This window comes from Rattus rattus, chromosome 13 (assembly GCF_011064425.1).
Source record: "Rattus rattus isolate New Zealand chromosome 13, Rrattus_CSIRO_v1, whole genome shotgun sequence".
NCBI lineage: Eukaryota > Metazoa > Chordata > Mammalia > Rodentia > Muridae > Rattus > Rattus rattus.
The window spans coordinates 42,086,648-42,110,294 of NC_046166.1; the positions used below are offsets into that span (position 1 = coordinate 42,086,648).

The window sequence follows — 23,647 nt, forward strand, 5'->3', positions numbered from 1 at the left end:
CTCTGTCCAACTTCACAGACACCTCTGTTACAACTCCTTTTCCTTACATGCATTTAAAACCCATTTTCTTCTATTTTAACTCCCGGATGCTGGAGGAGATTGCGGGACCCCAAATTTGGTATGCTCTGGGTCAATAGGTTATGGTTCAAAACTAAAAAAAAGACCCAAGTAATTTCCCAAAGACCCAAAGGAGCCACCGTGTCCCTTCAATGCATAGGTTACTGTATTTTCAAAGCAGAGACAGGCAGGCCATCTGAAAAAGTGGCTAGTTTTCCTTCCTTCCTTCCTTCCTTCCTTCCTTCCTTCCTTCCTTCCTTCCTTCCTTCCTTCCTTCCTTCCTTCTTTTCCTCCCTCCCTCCCTCCCTCCCTCCCTCCTTCCTTCCTTTTCTTCTTCTCTCTATGCATGTTACATGTAAGTGGAAGTCAGAAGACAATGTATGTATGTATGTGTGTGTGTGTGTGGGGGTTGTTCTCTCTTTTCTCCTATGAGTCGTGATCATAGTCAGGTCGTTGGGCTTGGTGGCAAATGCCTTACCCACTGAGCCATCTCACCGCACGCGGCCCCTCATTTCTAAGTTTTGAATTTGTGGCTTTAAGCCAGTATGTACTTATTGTGTAAACCATTGTGGACTACCGTGCTACATAGGAGAATGTGATACTCTGATGTACAAATGAAGGGTGAACAAGGTAGAAGGTAGAGTAAATGACTGAAGGCTTGACTTAAATAGATAACTTTCAAATCTAGAATTTAAAGTGTCCCATTGCATATTTTAGGCCATATTTTTCTGTTGCTACTTTTATTTCTTATTCTACAAATCAGTTCTACAAATTAACTAGTTATCTATAACATTAGAAACTATGACCATGTAGAAGCCTATAATTGGCACTTCTGAAAAGTATGACAACAGATTATTTAATACTTTGGGATTTTAAGGAAAATAATAATAAACTCAATCTGTTTTTGAGAAAATAGTAACATTTTTTTTCCCAGACAGGGTTTCTTTGGATAGCCTTGTGTGTCCTGGAACTCAACTCTGTAGACCATGCTAGCCTTGAACTAACAGAGATCCACCTGCCTCTGCCTCCCGAGTGCTGGAATAAAAAGCATTTGCCACCGCTGCATGGCTTGGTCTGAGTTCTTTAAGACATTCAAGTGACTTGCTGGTTTGAATTGGACTGAGTGGGAGCAATGCTTTGCTGGGAAACTGCATTTGCTTCAGGACACTACAAGTAAGAGCAGCACAGGTTGTGGTCATGGGGGTGGCCTGTCCCCATACTCTGGGCTAAATCGTGAATTAGCAAGTTGTGTTCATTTATCACCGCTCACCTTGTGCTCTCGAGGGAGAGGAAGGAGAAGAACTAATGAAAGACTTCGCAAAGGTGGAACTTGATCCTGGGAGGTCTGCCCGGCCGGGGCTGGTCCTGCTTGAACTGTGATCCCCCAAGCCCCTGGGCGGGCCCACTGCAGGTTCGCTCTTCCTCCGTTTTCTAAAGTCACCCGCCATGCTTGCAGAGCTGAAAGATGCAATCAGTTTGGTTGGTTTTGGAAGAGGTTAACTTGTGCACAAGAAGCCTGCACTAGTTACTGACATAAGACCTAACCTCGTACTCACAAAGCTGCATAGTAAGAAACGTATTCCTCCACACTCACAATACGTTCTCTAGGAGCATCGTTCTAAAGACGCAAAGATCTCATTTTTAAAGGGAAGTTTCAAGTTGTAGAGCATCTGACTGGACAGTATAGACTCTTCATATTCATGCACAGGGAATATTAAGAATTGGATTGTTACTGAACGTGTAACAAACTTGTGTTATTATTCCCCAAGTGATCCATTATAACAACCACTCGTTTAAGATTTACTCACTTTTATTTTATGCGTTATGAGGGTTTTGCTCGCATATATGTCTGTATACTAAGTGCCTGGTGCCTGTGGAAGTCAGGAGGGGCATAGGATCCCTGGGAACCTTTGTAAGAGCAGCAAGTGCTCTTGTCCATTGAGCCTTCTCCTAGTCCCAACAACCTTTTTAATAGTGTTTGTGACACACGAGGCCATATACATATTTCAGAGTATACAGGAGGCTATGAAAAGGTTATCTGTAAGTACTATGCCATCCAGAGTCAGTAGATTTTAGTATCCTTGGCGAGTCCTAGGAACCAACCCTCCACAGAGATCAGAAGACAACGGAGCAGAGAGCTCCTCCGTGCCCACCCCGTTCTTCTTTAGCATCTATGTCTTCACATCATCTGCAGACATTTGTAACAGCCAGTGACCCCATCTGGACATGTCCTCTTTCAAAGTCTGCCTTTTACATATTAGCTTCGTGCCACACTTTAGGGGTTTATAATGTGTAATGAAATATGTCCGTTACGAATGTGCCTCATAGCATACTTTTACTCCCACCAAAGATCCCTTGGGTTCCATTTTCTAATCCACCCCTTTGTCTTTATGTTTCCTAAGAGTCGTAGATCTCATCTCCACAGGTCACCTTCACACTGCGCAGTTGGAACCAGACAGTACGCAGTCCTTTCAGAGTGGTTTCTTCCTTGGGCTCCAATATCCTCTTCCTATATTCGCAGATACCTGCATGCAACTTTTGCACACATATGCACTCAGGCACACACATATCAAAAAAACACATACTCTTTAATTTTTTTTTACTTTGTAAAATCATCTCATGTCACCCGAACATAAGGCTGAGGATGACCTTGAATTTCTGACTGTCCTGCCTCTACTTACCACGTGGTGCGATTACAGCCCTGTGTCACCACGTGTAGTTTTTACTGTGGCTTTTTGGGTTTTATACATGCTAGGTCAACACTCTACCAAGTGTATTGTGTCTCCAGCTTTATCTAGACTTTTGGTCTCTTGATAGCTTATTTCTTTTTATTGATGAACAATATTCTATTATATAGATGTGCCACGGTTTCTTTATTTACCGACTTACCTAAGAAATAACATCTAATAACATCTTCATATGCTCTAGGACTTGGCAATTTTGAAACAATTGCTGCAAATCTACAAATGCAGGTTGGATAGATCTCTCTGTCTCTGTCTCTGTCTCTCTCTGTCTCTGTCTCTGTCTCTGTCTCTCTCTCTCTCTCTCTCTCTCTCTCTCTCTCTCGGTGTGTGTTTATAATCACCCTTTAAAGTACAAATTTCTATGCAGTGAACTTACTGTTCTTGGGAATTCAGTGTTATGATTTCCATTTGAATCATGAATCTTTTTAGATATAGGAAATAGTTCTGACAATATGAGTCTATCTACAAGGAAGGTTTCAAAATAGAAGAAGGGACCTTATGAAAGGAAGCCATCTAGCAAAACAAGTTTCTTTTACCTTAAGGATTCTCTTTTGCTTTCCTTAATGTGTTCACAAGAACCTTAGACTGGAATTCCCATATGGTCTATTCAAATCATGAGTGATTAAAAAAAAAACCATTCAACAAGTAAAGTGTTAAAAATTCCTTTCATACAGTTGTGGAAAATGGTATTGATGATTTATAAAGAAAGGGAGGTGTTTTTGTTTTTGTTTTTGTGGTTTTTTTTACTGATCATAGTTTTGAGTAGGGTATCATTTAAGAGAAGCATTCACAAGTGATTGTCTACACACCGTGAGGTCCGGTACTTAAAATAAGAATGCAAGTCAAATGATTATTTAGTGAAATGAGTCTTTCAGCAGGGAAGGTGACTATTGAGAAAGTGATTGTGGGCATGGAATATTCTGTTAGTGCAATGTCACCAGATCCTTACCTGCTGGGTCTTTCCAAGCTTCTGTCTATGGAAGACTGGTAGACGGAGACCTGGTGAAATACAATAGCAGTCCCATGAAAAGAATTACCATAGCACATTTCCCTGATTTGTCACCATTGAGTTTTGCATTCTAAAACGGATACTCTAAAACACTGCAATGAAAAGAATCCTTTATTGTGATTATGAAGATGTCTTTCCAAAGAGATGCCATGTCTGAGCTCTCTTTTAGTAGACTACACTGTGTTCTGAGATGTAACACAACCAAGATATTCATTTCATCAGGAAGAAAAACCAAACCAGTAACGTTGTCACTGGACTGAAGGAAGGGCTAACAGATCTTCAACTGTGACTTCAGGGTCTCAGCGACTGCTAAGTAGGAGCTTCTATGTGAAGGACTGGCTTTTATTTTGTGTAAGAAAATATTTCCAGCCATCTTTAAATTCTTATAAATCACAAAGTGCTTTATATTTTCATTGTTAGTTCCAGGTAGCATACAAGCCATACTTGGTACATCTTTCCTCCATAAGGGCTTATGCCATGACATCTTCATAAAACCTACAGAATTTGATTTTAAATCACCGTAAATTAACTGAGACTTCAACCTGTATAGGTTTATAAATCTTGAGCAGTTTGAATTTAATCTTAAATTCCTATAAATAGAAATACTTTATCAGAATATTAAAAAACATATTTAGATGAAACAAAGACCTCACTATAAGTGATTTCTACTATTCTTTTGTGTTAATTGGCAAATACTATCAGTTTCCCAATCAAAGCACTAGGTTATAACTTTATGATTCTTATGTAGATCGGTCTGACAAGCCTTATACCTAATATTTTTACTTTAATTATATATAACTGACTGAGAATGGAATCTTACTCATAATCAACAAAACATCTATTGGCATGAAAATATTCCTTCTTCATTTTAGACAGAATATGAGTATTTAATATTTGTACCTCTTAGAAAAGTTTGAGATTCCTATGTTCCCAGCATATATAGGAATAGAAAGATGTTCTGCTGTGCTCATAAGTTTGCATGATAATTTGAATTTGTCTCAAGTGGATACTAGAGAGTAAGGAAAGCATAATGTGGGAGAAATAGAGCAAGTGAAATCATATTAGTAATTCTGCATGTTTGCAGAACAGGTATCAGGGAGCATCAGAACAGCACCCTCTGTAGGTCACAGGTCTAATGGGACAACCGGACACACAGTTGACCACTAAAAGGGCCAAATTCAGGTGCTCTTAGAATATCCCTAGGAAGGTTAGAAATATGAACCGGCAATGATGATAGATATAGACAATATTATAGCACAAAATAAAACACTGTATGTGTTTCAGAGTTAAGACAAACTGTAATGATTCTTCCTTGTTCAGTGTTTTTTATATTCCAAACAAGTTAAAACCAGTGATTCTGGTTCTGGGGATCAAATTCAGGTCACAGCTGTGCCATCTTGCTTGCCTGTAAAAGGCTTTGATTTTATGTATCGTAAGAGAAAGTTCAGTTGTCAATTATAAAGAAATAAAAAAAATTAGATTAATAATGAAGGTAAAACCTTGTATGACAATTATGACACTCCACCTGAAAAAAGAAAAAATAGTCCCCAGAAAAAGAACCAGCCCATTTTACCCAATACCCTCATTTTACCACTTATCCCTCATTTGTATGTGATGACTATTTTACAACACTAGAAGGGCATTTCAAGGACTGGGAGACAGGAAACCATTATTTCTGGTAATTAATTATTGATTAAACTCTGCAAACAGGTTCTTAACTACTCTTGAAGAAATGTTTCAAATTAGCAACATATAGGTTTCATTCTGACATTTGCAAACAAATGTCTCAGTTACAATTGATTTAAAAATATGTACTTGATATGTACTTGCTAAATTATAGCTTAGGTATTACCTAATAATTTACAACTTTTGCTAGCAATCTCATACAAATGTTTTTAAATACTGAATCTAAATATCTTGTGGGAGACTTTCTCCTTATACTCTGAAAGGCCACCCTAGTTAACATGCTGTTAAAGTCACTCCTATCTCTCAGTCCCCTAAAGAGACAAACACACAGCTCAACTGCTATCAAACTGCTTCTTCAATGTAGTGTTTTGGCCACTGCCTTAACATAAAAAGTGTATTGATCAGTTTTCGCCATCGCTGCCCTCAGTAATTCTTGCGTAGTGTTAATTTCCAGAACCGATTTTATACAAACTCAGTGATTCAAATAAAATTGTTTCTAGAATTGCTGAGCTCTAACTACATCTATTGGGGGTGGTAAAATGTGTGGTTTAAAGGAAACGCTTTGAAATGGAGGCAGAACAGTTAGTGCTTTGTTCTCCAGGCCGCCATCTTGGGAGGCAAGTGTTGATACACTCCTTAAGTCATTCCATTCCACTTTTCTTGAATGAAGAAAAAACAAACAAACAAACAAAAAAACAATGAATTGAATACGATGTCTAAATCCCGTTTCAGTTTTCAATGAACCAACTACTTTGAAAAAAAAAAATCTAGAAATACCTGCAAAAATACCTGAGGGAAAATATGTACATGTTTGTTTTTCTTTTTATAAATGCTGGTTGATTTATTTAAATTCATCGTACTGAACTTAAAAAGGGGAAGGATGTGATCAATATGATAACCCTATCCCTTCGCCCAACTGGATTAAAGTCTAATGAAAATCCTTCAACACAGTAACATAGCTTTGGTGTGGAAAACACGAGAACATTTTTATTGACAGAATTAAATTTCAAAATAAATCCTTAGTTGTTCATATGCTGAAATGATGACAAAATGAACAGAATAGAACTGTTTGTTTCATTTAATTCTCTTTAGAGAGTAGACCTTGCTACAAAATCACTTGGAAAATTGCCGACCTCAATAACTCAAAAGGTTCCTGGTTACTGGATTTTAATTTTTATTTGACTTCCCCCCACTCCCCACCCCCAGCTACTTCCCTGTTTTAACATATACCATGATTTTTTAATATGATTTATAATTTGGAGTTGCAGTTTGAACTTTTAGAAATTTGAATATTTCTCCTTAAACTCCATGTCTGCCATGTGTCCTCCCCACAGTACCAGGACAGTCACCCTTAACATGAGCTCTTGTCTCCTGTCTTGCCTATAGATTGAATAAAGGCTTCACAAGGAAAGTAAGGTACTAAGTGTTGCATTCACTTAAGAACGCACGGCAACCACTGTGACGCAATCAGTTGATTCTATGCGCTTCTATCTTGGCTGCTTCTGAGGGCACGCACAGGAGGCCTTTACATGCCAGAGCAGAACAATGAGATTCCTGCTTTTGTCTTCTAAGTGCCTCAAAACATTCTTCTGGTTTCTTTGTGGAGGGCAAAGTTTGGCTTAGGATCCTCCCTGTTCCTTTTCACACTCTTTTCCTCATCCAGGTACAAATTCACGTGGTCTGGCACGAGTTCTTCACCTAGCTGGTTGGCTGCTTGTCATGAGCCTTCTTCTTGCTTCTAGTTCATGCGTGTTTGGCCTGTATGCATGTCTGTGCACCATGTGCGTGCCTGGTGAACAAAGGCAGGTCTTGGGCAGGATTGGCAAGTGCTCTTAACAACTGAGTCATCTCTCTGGCCTTACCCATACACATTCTTCAGCTGAGATATCAGTTAAGTTTTATCCCATGAGGCAGTGATCACTATCTGCTGTGATGGCCTCCTGGACTATAACACCTAGAAAGATAGTGATGCCCACCAAGGATGTGGAACACACAGGTCGAGTATTCATCACCTCTATTCTTGACTATGGTCAAATCCACAATGTATGAACATTTAGGAGAACTAAGGAATAACAATAACATTTAGGAAAATATAGGCAATAAATATCTGATCATGTAAAGAATCTAAACTTTGCTTTTATTTATATATATGCATATATGTATATGCATGTGTGTGTGTGTGGGGGTATGGTGTGTGTGGTGTGGTGTGGTGTGTATGTGTGTGTGTGGTGTGTGTCTCTGTGTGTGGTGTGTGTGTTTGAACATAGCACAATTGCTACACTATGTGAGGGATGCTCTTCATCTACAGTGGGTGGGTGCCCAAAAATGGAAGTCAGGCCATTGGGTTTTCACAATGAATACTTTAACCTAATGAGCTATTTCCATAGCCCAAGAATCTAATCGCTTGAGTCTGTAGCTCTAAGCACAATGAAACAGTGGCTTCTAGAAGCCCTGTAGTAGTACTTTGCTCAGTTTATAAAAATTGATAGTTAATACATTGGCAAAGTTCTTATCTTTTTTTTTTTAAGTCTCATGCTGTTGGGTATTTTAACTAGAAGCAACAGTTGCAACTCATTACCCAGAATTCAGAAATAGCCGACCCCCTTGCCCTGTGTAGATGCTACTACGTGCCACGCAGTGATACAAAGAGAGTTTTCAACACCAGTTGGAACAGCACAGTGAACTATAACAACACAGATGTTCAGATTGACAGGAACAGGGGGGTGGGGTGGAAGGAGAGAAGAATTTGTCTTTACCTCATTGGACACACCGGAAGAATGATCTTGAACATAATCCAGAGCCTTTTTAGGGGGCTGGGTGTAGACGCACCACAGAAGCAGAAGTGGAGAGATGGGATGGAGGAGAGTCAATGCAGCGAGGAATGAACATGTGGAAAAGGTGACAACAGTTAGAGACCGAGTGCCGATAGCATCAGGTACACATAAAGAGAGACAGGGACCAGGGACGGAGCAAAATGGCAGCCAGAGTGCAATGTTGGTAAATATTCTCAAGCACAGCGCAAGGCTGCCCGTGTGCAGTTAGTAGATTTGTAAGCTCAATTCGTCAAATCGCAATCAGCACTCCCAGTCTTTGGCCACAGCATATTGCAAGGTCTATTCAGGAAACATCGGAGGAGTAAGGGAGAGCATGCTAGCGAGTGGCCCTTTGTGGCTGAGAAGGATTACATAAAGTGCTGGTAATTTGGGCTCAACACAGAAATCAGTACGGTCTCTAGAAACTACCCAGTAACAGAAAAATATATAAAGCAAAACAGGAGAGCATTCTCCCACTGGAATAAAATACATTTATACTAATAAGAGGAGATATCAGAAAAAGAACAGGAGGAAATGATCCTTTTATTAGGTAATAGAAATGCCAGGAAACTCTAATATTCATTTACAGTCACATTTGATACAGTTCAATAAAGCATGTAATGAGGCTAACCAAGGCTGCATATTAATGCATGAAAAGGACTCACAGCCACCCAGTAAGGAATATGTGATGTGCATATTTATGAATCCTCACATGGCTTGATAAGGAGCAGACTGTGAGTTCTAAAATATTGCTGGACAGTGTGACCTGCTAGCTAACAATTCAGGGGTTATAAAAATGCATGCTTCAGACAGTTCCCCAAGGCAGCTTGAAGGACTAAGGGAAGCCATTTGAAACCTGAGCTGGCCCTGTCTCAAACAGGTCAACCAGATCTCACAAGGTCCAAACTGGGGACTTTCAGCAGGGGACTCAAGGGATCGGAGACCTGCTGGGTGCTCAGGAGGAAAACGTGACAAAGCAGAGTCCACAGGACTTCGTAACTCTCTCTTCTTGTTATCTCTCCCACTCAGAGCATCGTTTTACTGTGGGAATGGTCTGGTGATACACGATAGAGGAAACTGCCTAAAGATTTTCATTGTTGAATGACAGGCTTAGGTTTAATTAGTGACTACTTTGGGCAAATTCTTTGACCTTTTTCGTCTATTTTCTCATGGTTGGAGTTGCATTAGGAAGACCAAGTCATTGTGTTGGGGGTCCAAGCGCTCCGAAGGGGCGTGATAATTTCTGAGCCAATGAGAACTGTGGTAACTGTCATTTTTATAGACTTGTTAAACTAGTTCAAAATGTGCTGTACACAATAGAGCTCTCCCTTAAAGCTGCGCCAGGGACCTAAGTATTCCAAGACAGAAACACCCCAACATGCCAAATTTGTAATTAATTAGATGTGATTCTAATGCATGATTTGGAAAAAAAAAAATACGGGGAGCCAACGAACACATTTAGGCATTTGTTACCAAAGCGAATTTGCGCGAAGCTGGAGCACGTGTATTTAACCCATCCAGCTTCCGTTTTCGACATGACACCGTCTCCCTGGTGACAATTAATATGCTTTGAAAATCAAACAAACATTCTCCTATTTGTTTTATAGTAATTGTCTAGCCTCACTTACCGGACGTCCAAACTCCAGTTCTGAAAAGAATTTATACCAGGGTTCATTTTCTAAATCTATGTCAGCTGGATTTATGCGACCCGTCTAGAGCAGATGTGAAAGGAAAAGGGGAGGAAAAGGCACACTGAGCGAAGTGAGGGAAAATGCTGTGTGGTATGAAAACTCGCGCGCGTCCACTCGCAAACATGCATCGGACCCATCCAACAAACCTCGGCAGGACAGAATGGAGGAAGTGAAGTACGAGCAGGATATGCAAATGAGGGCCATGGCGTCACTGGGATCCCTATTGCCACCATTGCTAGATCTTTAGCCTGATGCATGAACTAGGGAAGCTATCCTGGCTGTGACAATGGGGATGTGACAATGGGCACAACAATTTGTGAAGATATGTCCAACCCAGGCACCAAAGGGCTCTCCTGGACTGCTCAGTCTGCTGTACGGAAACCGGTAACCGGCAGTGGCAGCAGTGGTCTGCATTGTGCAGACATTGCAGGTGGGGCAGGCTGGAGCATGGAATGGTGGAGCTGAGGGTGTCTGGGAGAGAAGTATGGTCTAGGAGCAGGAAGAACCCCAGCAGGGACAGGGATCTGACCTTGCCTTAGCCTCAGAACAAAGGCTGAGCTCAGCTTCCCCACAGCATGAGAGAGGGTGAAGAAGGAAGGCGCTCACCCCGGTGGGAGAGAGATCTGGGGCACTCGGACGGGGTGCGGGGACACAGCTCCTGGGCGGAGGGGAAGGGCTACGCAGGCCATCTGTTGAGGGTGACACTGGGAGAGGCTTCCGGCTGGGTTCCCTGGGAACAGGTGTCGGAGTTGTTGGGAGAGGGGGCTGTAAGAGAGAGGGGTGAGGAAACACTGGTTCGTTAGACAGGGGGTCTCTGGAGGGTACCTGCTGATGTTAGTCCTGGAGACTAACATTTCAGGTTGGGGCTGTGGCTTGGGTGGGCATGGAAAGCAGATCTCTTATGAATGGCCCACCATAGCAAAGACCTGAGGGTCACAAGTCTCTCCAAAAGTGAAGAAATATCTCATTTTGTGATTCAATCTCCCCCCTGTTGACTTGGAACTTAAGGAGGGTGTGGGTAAAATTAGGCTTAGCACCTAAATTACCCTTAGTGGGTAGGGGAGGGAGGGTATGGGGAGTAACTGACTTGCATCTCAAGGGGTTTATGAATGTTGGGTTTAAGATAGAAATGCTTGGGTTGTTAACACGAACATTGAGAAAAACAAGCACAATTACTTTAGCAATAGAAGGTAGACGCACAGCCTTTCCTTAACCGAGCTAACATTAACCTTTAATTTTTTTTTTTTAATGATACATACCAGGCTAGATGGTGTCACGGTGGTTGCTTTTCTATAAAATGATGCTCAAAGTACTGAATGTGTCCATAGCTACATCTTTGATATCTCTCATGTCCCTAATTAAATGTGTATAGTTGCATTGTATAATAAGTCAGAAAAAATTCTAAGGAAAGTTACTTGGTTCCCTAAAAGCCATTTGTGCCAATGAAGAGAAAAGCTGTGATGCCCACAGTACCATCCAGGAGGGCTGCTAAACACCCACCACTTCAATCCCATAATATTCTCTTAGAACTCTTAAGGAGCTCAAGGATTGCCACTGAGTAGCTCTATAACCCATAATGCTGGGGGCACTGGAATATACCACATTAACAAAGACACCATTTTCTCATGAGCTTAGTAGTAGTGAAACATTGGAGTATTTCACCGTTATTACATACTATTACATGCCATTACATACTATTACATACCATTACATACTACTGTAGTGTTTTCTTGCCATTACAATGATAGAAACGTTGGAGGCATCGTAAAAAAACAGTGCAGAGACCAAGTTTCTGCAGTGTATTAATAGTAGTGATTATAAAGACTGCAGAATTGCTGAGAGTTGCTGTGACCAATGACAAGTGAATAACACTTCACAGTGGCACGCTTGTACAGTGGTTGATGGCATCCCAAAGCGGGTATCCGGATGGGCACGTACAGGAATGAATGTGCATACAAAATACTACACTGTTGGTCAGGTATTGAAAAGTGCCTTTAAGAATATAATATTACCTTTAGTATTGAGTCTTTGATTATGAGCTTATTTTTGCCATAATTAAAACTATTGAAGAGGCTAATATTCGATCAGAATGAGAGATGCTGTGGAAGCTCTGAGATAGTTACCCTAATTTATGTCAACCTTTGACTTCTACTTCAAAATTAACAGTGAAATCTGTAAGAAAGAATACCTCCCGGTAACCAATTCCCACTGGCTTAAAAGAAAGACATGAATTTATAGCTACTTCCCATTGAATTAAAATTTGTGATCCACTAGTTATAGGAGCGTTAAAATTTTGTTAGTGATAAAATGTTACTTTTCTTCAATTATTAGACAAAGCCAGCTGAAACATATAATTATTTCATAGGATAACATTGTTAGAACCTTTATCTCCAGTTAACATTAGAGAGGGTTGGTCAGTAAGTTTTGTATAGTTCAGAGAGCTATACTGTCTCCTTAACAGAAGAGAAACCTGGAATTCTCTCAAACTTTATAGTTTCTATTGCTGGATATCAAGTGTCTATTTAAAAGGCTTTTCTCAGCTACTGTTGGGATGACCTACATCCAACTAGAGTGTTTTATTGTGCTCAGGGAAGATAGGAATTTGTCACAACAGTGGTTTTCAACCTGTGGGTTTCCTGAGACCATTGGAAAACATTTATATTTGCACTATGACTCATAATAGTAGCAAAAATACAGTTATGAAGTAGCAACAAAAATAATTTTATGGTTGGAGGTCACCACAACATGAGGAATTGTATTAAAGGGTTGAGAACCAGTCTTAAAGGGGAAAAAAGTGGTTTCAAAACACTGTGAACACTAGGGGGCAAACTTACTAAATCAATAGACAAGCTTTTTAACTTGGCCTTGACTTAAAGAAAATCAACCACAAATGGATGGTCCACATTCTCCTTCGTGGGGGTACGTTTCTGTAATAGAATCTGGGGAAAGGAGCAGAGAGCTATCATTCTGCTCCAACCCTGAAAATATTGATTTCATTAGAGAGAAAGGGTTCTACTTATTAAAGCTTCAATACACAGTCAGAGTGAACAACTTGCTAAAAACTGTACAGACAGATGGTAGCACAGGAAGTCCCCCAGACTGCGCTGTGTTACCCTCAGCAGTTCTGGAATGGCGTGTGGGGGACCCATTTGAACAGAGCCTTGGCTTTACTGGCTGGGTGGGCGGGCACACGCTCCAGTTGCTGGTATTAGGAGCCAGCGGGAAGAGGATGGCGAGTTTGAAATCAGCCTGGACTGCACAGAAAAACCTTATCTCAAAATAACATAAGACAATTAACCTCAACAAGATAACCCCTAACAAATAGACACCCTCCAAAAGCCAGACACCCCCAAAAAGGAGATGCCAGAACTAGAATTGTCTATTGATTATCTTAGTTATACAATAATTGGATGTGTTCTGTATCAATCCAGAACGACTCCTAAAGGCCCAGAAACGCTATAAAAGTCAGTGACACACATACAGACTGTCTGATAACTGAAGCATAGGTGTAGGATCTCTGTCAGCGCTCCCGCAGTTCCCTCACATCAGAGAAACTCCTCTTCTTCATAGGAATCCACTAGGGGACAGCTACCTCTCAGAGTAATTCTTGCAATGGCAAGAGAGCAGCTCCGATGGACGTCTCCTCACTCTGTTTTATTTCTGTCAGTTCACAGCCTAGCAACCTACTGCTCACACAAACCATCCATCTCCAGAGTGAGAAGTGCGTAAGATGTGCTTGCACCACGGCTCACATGGGATTGCTCTTAAAAGCTCCGTAGAATGCGTGGTTTTTAAAAGTTTTCCCAACTTAAAAGCCTTTTGCTGCTTCTCAGTCTTCCTGCTGGATGCACGCGTTGTGTGCTAACACACCTGAGACCCCGGGAGTTTGTTCTTGTAAATGCTCATTGGCTTTTAAGCTTCAAGGCACGGGTTGCTAAGCTTTCTGGTTCACAGAAATTACTATTACGTAATGGGATAATTCTTCACGGGTCAAACCATCAGCTATAACATCTCAGATTTTTATAGCTCTTATAATCAAATAAATATTTATGAAATTCGAAGAAATGCATTTGGTTTTTGTCTTTCTGGTAAAAAATAGGATGAAGACAATATCCCCCGTGACCTCCCCAGGGCATGAGGAGTTCTGCTGAAGCAGAACTCTTCCCTCATAGAAGGTGAGCTAAAGTTATTTTGTGAATTCCCTCTGTGCGTCTTGACGGAGACTCACTGGGCCTCATAGATAGATTCGATCTCACCATCTTCTATCCACCAACTGCAAAGGTAACATCAGTTCTATTCACTGAGTTGCTCAAGGAGGTATTTACTGCCTAGGTACCCCATGCCAGGCATTGAGTTGGGTATGGAAGATAAGTGATGCTCTGTCAGTCAAGGTGAGGAACCCAGGCAGGTGGACAGGTGCGTGGTAAGGAGTCTCCAGGAACAAGAAAAAGTCAAGAGAAAATGTGGGACTGGTAGGCTTTTAAAAAAGAAATGGTGGATTTACTAATCAGGGAAATGAATGGGCCATGTCAACCCAGACAATGGACAATTGTGGACCGGATGGGCTGTGACATTTCTCCTTGTGAGTAGGAATGTTAAGCTCAAGGGGATCCAAGAATATAGGGAAGCTAGTGCTTGTTTACCATTTTCAAAAATTAGAACTAAAGAGAACAAAGGAATTCTCTCAAAATACCTGAGTAAAAAGTCAGAAGATGCCGTCATGAGGCCCTGAGACTCATGCTTCTCTCAGTTAGCAAAGCCACCCTCTCTCTCCTGCAGTCCAAGCCTTCAAGACACTCAGCTGTTCTCAAATACCCTCGCCCAGTTGGCTCTTTGGTTTGTTTTGTATTCGTTTTTTTTGTTCCAATTTAAAGTGGGATAAATTCAGGATTGATTTTTTTTAAAGAAGATAATAGTCTAACCCTATAAAAACAATAATTTAACAAGGCTTGGCCAAAATTATATCATCGACTCTCTCATATCATTTGCCATAACTCTAGCTCCCAATAAAATAGTTTTGGAGAGAAAAAAATGTACGCCTTGTGTTCTCATTTCCTTCCAAGATGCCAGTTCCTCCCATTCATCTTTTCCTGTGGTGGAAGAGGTTTATTCAGAGCAGAATCTCTCCCCATGCTCATGGCTTCTGACCGCCCTATCTTCTTGGACCAGTCAAGAATATGCACCGTGCATTATAACTACTCTGAACCCAGCTTTCTGGTAAAGTAAGTAACATGAACTTTTTATAAGTTAGGCACTAATTATACAATACTTGAAAACAACCAAATAAATTATGGTGAGTACTAGTAGCCAAAGGCTTCCTGCTCAGAGGAGACGACATGGTAGTGGGGAAGCCACACAAACATCTGCCTCAGCTCGACTGGTTCAAGCACATGCTAGCTACGTGGCCGTGTGGTGTTTGGTGAGTGCTGCCCCAGTCTCTTGATCTGTAAAGGAGGAGGTTAGTGCATCTGCTTTATAGGGTTGTTGGGAAGGCTTCAGAAGATAAAGAAACTATTATTAGTTATAGCATGAAGTGCTATTATTACTATCATTGTTATTAGTAGATTAAACCAGAGAGCCTTCAAAGCTTGCACCCAAAGGCTTGTGGAAATATCAGCCACAATGAAAGGACCCCATAAATGAGCTCTAACAAGGAGAATTCTTTAGGTTGTGTTTCTATTTTGGCCATTTAAGACATTTCTTATCTTTAGTCATATCATAATCCCAAGAGCTTCATAAATCAATAGAGTCCTATTATAATTTAATCTAATAAAAATTTTCAGGAGTAATATTGTATTCCATTGAATTTTGGTTTGGAAATTTCACTCTCTTGATATTCATACAGACAACTTAGGAAATGGGTTAAAATCCAGATCCTGGGATCAGTAATGTTCCCCTCACTTGCAGTCTCTCTGTTGCAACCTTACCATGCAATGAAATCTGAATTCTTTGAAGAAAGGCAGCTGAACTGTGTGACTGGAAGACCTTTGAACAGACTCAAGAACGCAGCCACAAAGCACAGGGTGGCATTCCAACTCTAAATCAGGATTTTCCGCTCTAAATCGAGGTTACTCATGGTCAAGGCTGTCCAACGAAATCTCAGGGCCAACCTTGCCCACTCTGCACTGTGTGATGCTGGTGTGTGAGCTGGAAGAACTCACAAAGGCAACACCAACCGGTTTTATGTGGGATGGAGTTTGGACGTACACAGGAACTGCAGATCAGAGGCCACTGATCTCCGAGAAACAAACAAGGGAAGAAAACAGGAAGGAGAGCCAAGGAAGAAGCTGCTGTTAGCTTTAATTGGAGGCAGGTGACCTTTTCCAAGTCCATACCCTGTTTACTTTGTATGTCCCTCAAATAAACAAAACAGACTATAAAGAACAATACGGTCTTGATCCAGTAAAACGGAAGCTTGAGGCTTGAGGTAACCTGAGAGGGATTTAATAAAAACCAATTAAATGACTTGTTATGAGAAGTGTGTTGGGGAGGATTTCTTCTTTAGTGAGCTAAATAGTGGGTTGGAATCCAACATAGAAGTCAAGGGGTTCATCTGCCCGGGTCTGTACATCGGATGCAGACTCGTGATTTTTCTCACTGGCAAGATAGAATAGCAGAGCAGCATTTCCTGCATGAGTGCTGTGATTAGGCACAGCTAGCTAGAGCTAATGGTAATGAGGCTTGCCTATAAGCTACTAAAATACCTCTTTCAGTTCAGAGACAAGAAATGCAAATCATGGCTAAAAATAAAGACGGTTTCTCGACAGTGTCAAATAAATAAATGGGACAAGATTCAGGTTCACTTGGGGACCCCTGTGGCCTAGCAAGCTGGCTCTTGGATCAATGACAAGTGCTTACGGGTCTCTCGTGCTGCAGGATGGATGACTTCCCAGGCTCGTATTCAAAAATACTCCTTGGCTCCGATCGAAATTTTCTGGTGTCCACCTTTCTGTCTGGGGGGTCCCAGTCATGCCTGTCAATGAACAGCAAACCACATGGAAAGCACCATGAGATTCCACCATGGCCAAGGTTAATTTTACTAGAAATTTACTGGTTTAGTGTGTGTGTGTGTGTGTGTGTGTGTGTGTGTGTGTGTGTGTGTGTATTCATGTGAACATGTGTCATGTGTGCACGCAGAAGAAAAACTTTTGGAAATCAATGCTTTTCTTCCACCATAGGTTCTATGGATTGAGATATTCAGGCTTAATCAAAAACAGTTCTCTTTCTGAGCCCTGAGAGATTTAAAAACAAAACAAAACAAAACAAACAAACAAACAAAAGAACAACAAAAACACTCACACATCATCCCTCTGGCTAAAAAATATATATGAAATTACTATACATGTTTATCTTTATATGAATGACTTATAATAAACTATCTCTTATACTTCCACCTTTCTTTCCTCACACTTTTTTTTTCAAGTGTGACTATGGATGGAAAAACTCACAAAAGAGGTTTGTAGATGCAAGGATGGTGACTTCTTGTTGCTAGACCCCTGGGTGCCTAATGACATGTGTGTCTGAGTATAAAGTGGCAGTGCCCTCTGTGAAGCTTTGTCCATTTAACTGCCTGGCTTCCTTGGTCCCGAGGGATAAGAAATAATGCTCATAGCAGGCTTGACCATTTTTCTTGTGAACAGCATTGGAGTGCCCACGTGAGAATTATAACTGCATCCCTTGGGCTGACACCCATAGGGATAAGCAGAGTGGAGTGGGAGGCCCCTTGGTCTGAGCCTTGAAATACTCTCCCATGGAATCTGACACTTTCTTTGCATTGATACCACTGAGGGCTGTCAAGGGCCCTTGGAAACTACATTTTCACAGGAGGATTCAGAACACCAAACTCTTCTGGGCGGTCAGAATCAAATTAGAAAACTTCCCTTGGAGGGGTGGAAGAATATATATATTTTTTCATTTATTCATTTAATTTTTATTTGAGGGAATGGACCTTTTGTCTTTTGAGTTTGGAAATTCTTTCTCCATGGAATAAGAGGCACAGGAGTGCTGTATGAGAAAAAGAGAAGCAAGTCCTAGGTGTGGAGAGAACTGAGCTCCATCAGCAGAGCCTGCACTGCCTCCTGCCTCAGATTTCCTACCCGTGAGAAACTCTGTCCTGTCTGAGCATCGTGGAGACATTTCATAAAAAAATGTACAGTGGTAATTATTTCTCAGTTTAAAGACACTTGTACTTCTACACAATTTATCGTGAGGAAAGAGGTATTAAGATGAAAATTCCTTGACATGTGCTATTTATTTTCGTTATGTATCAATTACATCATGATCCTGTAGATGATTTTCAACTCTTCCTAGTGATGCAATTTTACTGGTGTTGAGTATACTTTTTATGAGGTGTGTTGTTGATTTGTGTGTCGATGGCTCCTATAGAATTGAATGCCTGGTCCCCAGGTTAGTGGAACTATTTGGGAAGAATTAGGAGGTGTGGCCTTATTGGTGTGTTACTGCTTTAAGGTTTCAAACCCCCAAGCCAGGGCTAATGTCTGTCTCTCTGCTTGCTGCCTGTAGACCAGGATGTAAAGCTCTTGGTTACCACCTCAGCGCCTTGCCTGACTGCTTGCCTCTAAAACTATAAATGGACCCCTAATTACATGCTTCCTTTAAGGTTTACTTTGGTAATGGTGTTTCTTTATAGCAACAGAATAGTAACTAAGACCATAATGATAGAAAATACTTAATCAGTAGTACAAAAACCAATAATAAACATCTTTTCAATTACTATTTATTAATTATCAGTAGAGATAGCATAGGCTTTGGACTTAGGAGAAGCCAAGGTTAAATCCTGACTTAGACACTCTATCCATACAAATAGAACAAATTATTGTAATTTTCTAACCCATTTCTTTCTCTGTGGTGTAGAACATGTTCCACTGGGTTGTTTCCAGGATAAAACAATGCAATCAATGGAAGTACCTAGCCTGGTGCTTGCCTCATAATCAGCTTTCAGTAAAGATTACCAAGACATAGAAATATTAGCCACAGTCCTGCTAAACTAACACAAATGAAATGTGTTCATAAAAATTTAACTTGAGTGTGAATAGCTTATTTAAAAATATTTCAGTGCAGAAATGAAAATGAGACTCAGCTAAAACAACTGGCAAAAGTGACTCACAGATACTTGTTAAATAATGCCTTATTTATAATTTAAGAATAATTTCCCTTGGTTTCTAAAATGCATCTTAAAAGATCTGAACTTTCAAACCTATGAAAACAAAAACCTTAACGGCTTAGTCTCTTTCTAATGTGGGGCAGCAGAAGGGATCTGTGCCAATCGTCTCCAATTACTTTATTTTTAATATGGGTTTGTTTTGAGACAGAATGTTACGATGTAGCCAGTTCTGGCTTGGAAGTTACTATGTAGCTCAGTGGCCTTGAACTCATGCCTCAGCTTCCTGAAGACTGAGATTATACAGTGATGTGCCATACTTTAGTCCCTTTCAGCTCAGGAATTGGACCCTGAGGCCAGAATGTGTGGAGGAAGCCATTGCCACTGAGCCTCATGCCCCAGGCTGATATGGACACAATAGTAAGCTATTGTGTGTGTTTGTAGCACTTGGATAAGTGCTCTGCTACTATCCTTGGTCTCTTTATTTCCTATATGAGCTTACTAAACAAAAAAATAAAGGTTATGTCCCTGATACATCAGGTTAATTTAGAACATTATGCTAGCATGACCCAGACTTCCCTGAAAGTATTCAGCAAAATCTCTGAAGTGATGTTTAATATGAACTGATAAGTCCATGCATGAATTCACTACACAATGGTGGGCTGATTCTTCACTGAGTACCATTGTGGGCTAGTTTTTATCCTAAGAGAAGGCATCTTTTCGGAAGGAGCCTTACTTTTCTGTTGAAGACTGATCTCTTGGTCGTGGTGGAACGTGTGGGGGAGGCACTGGCGAGGGTGCCTCCTTAAAAGCATCGGTGCCATTGTCCGAGTGGCTTTTGGAAAGAGGTCTGTAGGTCTGGGTCTTCGCAGCAGGATGTGACTGAGCACTGTAGGGCGAGTTGTACAGACCTACCATGAAAAGGAAAAACCAGCAAAACAGGCAACTAAGTTAAAAATGCATTTAGTGGTTGGGTTCTGCAAAATCACCAATGGTTTTGCAAAAATTATCAATAAATGTATTTTAATATACACATTAAGTAGTGCATTATTTATTAATTTATCAACATTAATTTACAAATTATCACTTATTAATTAAGACATCAATTGGTTTTACACATATGTATTGATTATAGTCAATCGCCAGTCATTGCAGAATTAGTGGTAAGTTCAGGCTATTTAGTAAAAATTGACTTACAGATACTCAGCAAGGTTTCCTCTCAGTTACAGAAACTAACACCTTAGGTAAACTTACAGAGGAAGATTAAAATGGCGGTTAATATTTCCTAGTACTGACATATGACAGTTGCTATGTTAACTGCAATCCAACAAATACTGAACATGCTTGTACACGCACGAGGTGCTGTTCCCGCATGGGACATGAACCCTCCTCAACAAGATGCTACAAAAAGGTGTGTGATTGGAAAGAGTCGGTGATCGTTAATAAACATCCAAGGGAGAAAGACATGGTCAGAATCAGAGGATGTTAGAAGACGATGAACGAGACAGAGAGTATGTTACAGACCCCGAAGGACCAGCTTTGACCGGTGGAAGAGCATGGCAGAAATATTATGCAAGACGCAAAGCCAGGGTTAGTAGGAAGTAGAGAGGGGTTATAGGTGTTCTGTTGATGAACTGAGAGATAAAACTCTTCAGTCTTTACAGGGTAACATGACTAAACTTCAGCTTATTAATAACCGGGGAGGCACACTGATTTCAATATTTGAAAGTATATAAAAATTCTTCGTTTCTCATCGTCTCAATCTTGGGCTAAGTCTATCTGGGCGGGACTGCTTCTTGGTGTGCGTGTGTTCCCATGAGACGTGACATTGGACATCTGTTAGTTCTTAAGTTCCACAGACTTCAACTTGTGAGGTAACTCAATGAGATGGGTTTGATGGACTGGGGCCAGGAAGGGGGTATTTACTTTATGGACTTCCTGCAGGAATATAGGGATATAGAGTCTAACTCAGAGGCCAGGACCTTGATGTTTGTTTGTTTATTTTACCTCCCTCACCCCCTCGCTTATCTTTGGAGTTGAACAGCAAAACCACCCAGCTAAAGGCCTGGTTGCTGGCCATCAGGTTTTAGAGAGGAGAAGAGCCTCATAGAGATTTCTGTTTGGGTGGCAAAGAGGATCCTAGATGAGGGCACAACCCTGGGCTTACAGCTAAGGCTGGGTAGAATCTCCTGATGGGATATTCAGGAAAAACTGATGGGAGAGGGCATCTTGTAGGGGTCTGCACACGAGCATGAAGACCACTCCACAGGAAACCAGCACATTCAAATACAAATGGGAATGGCGGTGCTGAAGTCCTTCCATTGTGAGCACTGGCAACAGGAGTCAGAAAACTGGCTCAGCCAAGAGGGCTTTCACACCTTTCAGTGAATGGCTCTCCTTTGGATCACGAGCCTGGTCTTAAATCACTTGGATTTGTTTGTTTTTTGGGAATAATAGGTGAGAGGTCTTATGCAATCATAGTCACTCTTTCTACTGATAAAAAAAAAAACGATCTTTATTTTGTTGTGTAACCCAGGTCCTAGTCTGTTCCCTCACCCTGCCCCTTCACATGGTGGCTAAACATTCCTGAGGTTGAGAATGACCAACAGCAGATGGATGAATGACGCAGACCGGTGTTAGTTCCCACTTCCAGGAGAAAGGATCAATCTTTGGTTAGGCATGCTCTGAGGAAAGGAGTAGGGAATCTGCCCGTCATCACAGGAACGGACAACATGGGGTCTGAGTGGCAAGACAAAGGACTGAGGCTCTCCCCAACAGTGGAGTGTGACTGGTCATCGCAAGCAAGTGAGGAAAGCCATCCTACCTGCATTGTATGTGTAAGGAGTATTATACATGTCTGTGTCCTCATCTAGAAAATGAAACATAAACACAGTAATCCAGATGCTGCCGTCTTGTTGCCAAGACAGCAGAAGGTCAGAGCAATGACAGAAATGCACTAGCAAAAAAAAACAAAAAAAAAAAAAAAAAAAAAACAAAAAAAAAAAACAAAAACGATTTTTTTCTAGCATATAACAGCACTTTGTATTTCAAAACATCATGTTCTCTGGGCACGAGCGATCTTGTCCATAAAGTAATGTACCTTGCTACCCTGGTCACACATGCAAAGCTGGTCTCTTGTCCTCATCTCCGTTCTTGTGTCCTCTGCATCATAATTTCTTATTAAGTGCTTTTAAGGTAACTTGTCAACTGTACTGAGTGGGATCAGGAGAAGTCACCTCACTCACTCTTGTGGTAAGAAACAGACACAGGGGCAGAGGGGAGCAGCAGCGGGTGTAGAAGTGGACAATACCCGGGTGCAGATGTGAGCTACGACTAGGACACCTGGCAAGCTCCAAGGTCACCTCTGAGGAGGCTTCTTGCCAGCTAGTGGTTAAGGCAGAGGCACGGGTCTATGACATAGGAGGGATAAGCAAGAATGGGAGAGACACTGAAAAGAGGGGGCCACCAAGTGTGCTGGGGTCTTTCATGTGGAGAAAGCCTATACAAAAGTTGAGAGTATATCCTTCAACCCATAAGGACTTGCTATAAAACAAAACAACAGAAGAACATACGTACCCGGCTTGTGTACCATGTGAATTTGTTTAAACATTGTCTTGTACCAGTCCTTCGGCCGGTCAACTGTCTGTTAAAGAGAGCATCCAAGAATTATAAACTCTGTTATAATTCTGTTAGGTTTAAGCAAAGGGCTACTCAGGCTGTGCCCACTTGCTTTCTCTCTCTCTCTCTCTCTCTCTCTCTCTCTCTCTCTCTCTCTCTCTCTCTCCCCCCCAACCCCTCCACCTTCACAGCTGCTATAAAATAAATGGCAGACATATTACTGTGACTGTGAGTCTATAATTCTCACTGTCCCCAAAGTAGTTTACCTAACACTCTAAGTAATCAGCGGCTTTAGGGGGCACATTCTAAATAATGAATACACATTAGCAGAGGTTCAAATCCTTCCCACTTCCCCAGCTGTAGAGTGGTCTGAGACAACCTTACTGCCAGCCTGTGCTATGGGATGCTCATCGGCTGCATGGCGTGGGATGGCCTTTTCTCTGTGAAACCTTTACCAGGGGCTTTATTTAACCTGTGGGTCTGACCTGTCTCCAGAACCTCTGCTGTCTATGCTGATGTTTGTGTATGGTGATACAACTCTCCTAATAAAACTCAAGCGAACACTCCCGGACAAAGTCTTCATTGCTAATAACAGATACTTCTAATGCAGATTTGCATTCCTGCTATGACTTGACACCAATTTCAGCAATTTACCCCGTTCCTTGTGTAGTTTGTAAGTAGAGTATCCCATGTTTACTCAATTGAAACATTCTGTATTATGGTTTTATTTATTCAAATCAGCTGTGCTTAGTACCAGATAGTATTTGATTGAAATTAACTCCTTTTTATGATGATGACGATGAAGAAGAAGAAGAAGAAGAAGAAGAAGAAGAAGAAGAAGAAGAAGAAGAAGAAGAAGAAGAAGAAGAAGAAGAAGAAGAAGAAGAAGAAGAAGAAGAAAGTGTGTA

General features: G+C 41.1%; 1 protein-coding gene across 7 annotated transcripts in view; it reads right to left on the reverse strand.

Moving 5' to 3' along the window:
- The window catches only part of Sorbs2 (sorbin and SH3 domain containing 2), an 88,681-nt gene that overhangs the window by 33,318 nt on the left and 31,716 nt on the right, over positions 1-23,647 (reverse strand). For 2 of the 7 annotated variants that reach the window (XM_032918515.1, XM_032918514.1), the window contains 8 exons: positions 22,698-22,764; positions 21,946-21,990; positions 19,858-20,032; positions 16,859-16,973; positions 10,607-10,765; positions 8,253-8,309; positions 3,751-3,800; positions 1,328-1,515 (listed from right to left, as the gene is read on the reverse strand). In XM_032918515.1, coding sequence (XP_032774406.1) covers positions 1,328-1,515; positions 3,751-3,800; positions 8,253-8,309; positions 10,607-10,765; positions 16,859-16,973; positions 19,858-20,032; positions 21,946-21,990; positions 22,698-22,764 — 856 coding nt within the window. The remainder of the gene's footprint in view (positions 1-1,327; positions 1,516-3,750; positions 3,801-8,252; positions 8,310-10,606; positions 10,766-16,858; positions 16,974-19,857; positions 20,033-21,945; positions 21,991-22,697; positions 22,765-23,647) is intronic. The other 5 variants (XM_032918511.1, XM_032918512.1, XM_032918513.1 and 2 more) reach the window with 3 other exon arrangements.